The sequence below is a fragment of the Helianthus annuus genome, chromosome 10 (assembly GCF_002127325.2).
Source record: "Helianthus annuus cultivar XRQ/B chromosome 10, HanXRQr2.0-SUNRISE, whole genome shotgun sequence".
NCBI lineage: Eukaryota > Viridiplantae > Streptophyta > Magnoliopsida > Asterales > Asteraceae > Helianthus > Helianthus annuus.
Window position 1 is genome coordinate 176,493,285 of NC_035442.2, and position 1,557 is coordinate 176,494,841.

General features: G+C 41.4%; 1 protein-coding gene across 1 annotated transcript; it reads left to right on the top strand.

Annotated features, from left to right (window-relative positions):
• The first annotated feature begins 363 nt into the window (after nt 1–363).
• On the top strand, nt 364–1,557 carry LOC110883667 (GDP-fucose transporter 1). Its single transcript, XM_022131369.1, has one exon. The coding sequence runs from the start codon at nt 472–474 to the stop codon at nt 1,477–1,479; it is 1,008 nt and encodes a 335-aa protein (XP_021987061.1). The 5' UTR covers nt 364–471; the 3' UTR covers nt 1,480–1,557.

A 1,557-nucleotide genomic window follows, 5' to 3' on the forward strand; every position in this document is an offset into this window, starting at 1 on the left:
AACAAACACAAACAACACCCATCAATCAAGAGTCTCCACCTCATCAAGCTTTCCCTCTCCACGCCGATGAGATTCCTCCCACCCACAACACCACGCTGCCCCTTTACGCCATACACGAGTTGGTATGTCTAACGTGAAGGGGCTTCCACGCTACTTTTTCATGCCCACTCAATATGATTTGAAAAGCCCATAAGAAAAAGATTTGATTTGGGCCGTCAACCCAACCATCCATTTATACACAGCCCATTTCCCATGCAACGCGCCCATTTATAACCTTCAAGTTTACATTTTCCATTTACGTCTTCATAAACTTTCACAACCATCTGAACCCGATTATAATCATTTCATCCCTAAACAATTCAACCCCAATTCCACCACTCAATCTCCCCAAATTCACCATAATCAACCAGTAGCATCTACCACAAATTTCCATAAAAAACTGAAAACGTTTCAGAACAAACTAACCAAACAATGGTTGCACCGAAACAACATTACACCACAACCAGTCTTGTAATCGGGTACGCTCTATGTTCAAGCTTATTATCCATCATCAACAAGTTCGCAATCACCAACTTCAACTACCCAGGTCTCTTAACCACTCTACAATACTTAACTTCAGCTTTAGGCGTTAGGGTTTTATCAAAACTAGGGTTTTTAACCCACGACCCATTCGTATTCGAAACCGCCAACAAGTTCTTACCAGCAGCTTTCATCTTCTATCTCGCAATCTTTACGAACACAAATCTGTTACGCCATGCAAACATTGACACCTTTATAGTTTTCAGATCATTAACACCTATTCTTGTAGCAGTTGCTGACACAAGCTTTAGAAAGCAACCAGTTCCATCAAAGTTTACATGTTTTTCACTTGTGATCATCTTGGGTGGTGCTGTTGGTTATGTTGTTAATGATTCGGGGTTTAGTTTGACGGTGTATTCGTGGGCTTTTGCGTATTTGATTACGATCACGACGGAGATGGTGTATGTTAAACATATGGTTATGAATCTTGGGTTGGGTACTTGGGGGTTTGTTTATTATAATAACTTGTTGTCGTTGATGATGGCTCCGGTTTTTTGGGTTGTTACGGGTGAGTATTTGGATGCGTTGGCTGCTGTTGGGGAGAATGTTGGGGGTGTGTTTGATAGTGTGGCGGTTATGGCGGTTTTGTTGTCGTGTGTGTTTGGGCTTTTGATTAGTTTCTTTGGGTTTGCTTGTCGGAAAGCTGTGTCCGCGACTGCGTTTACTGTAACGGGTGTTGTGAATAAGTTTTTGACTGTGGGGATAAATGTTTTGATTTGGGATAAGCATGCTAGTCCTTTTGGGTTGTTTTGTTTGCTTGTGACGATCGCTGGAGGTGTTTTGTATCAGCAGTCGGTTAGTGGAGGTAGCGGTGCATCTTTGCAGCGTGATCCGGTGGCATCTAAGTTGGTGGAGAACAAAGATGATGGTGATGATTACTCAGAAAAAGATCAAGAATAATGTTTTTGATTCTCATATGAAGAGGTTTGGTTAACCAAAGATTTTGAATTGGTTAATTTTATACTTTTACGTGCTAAT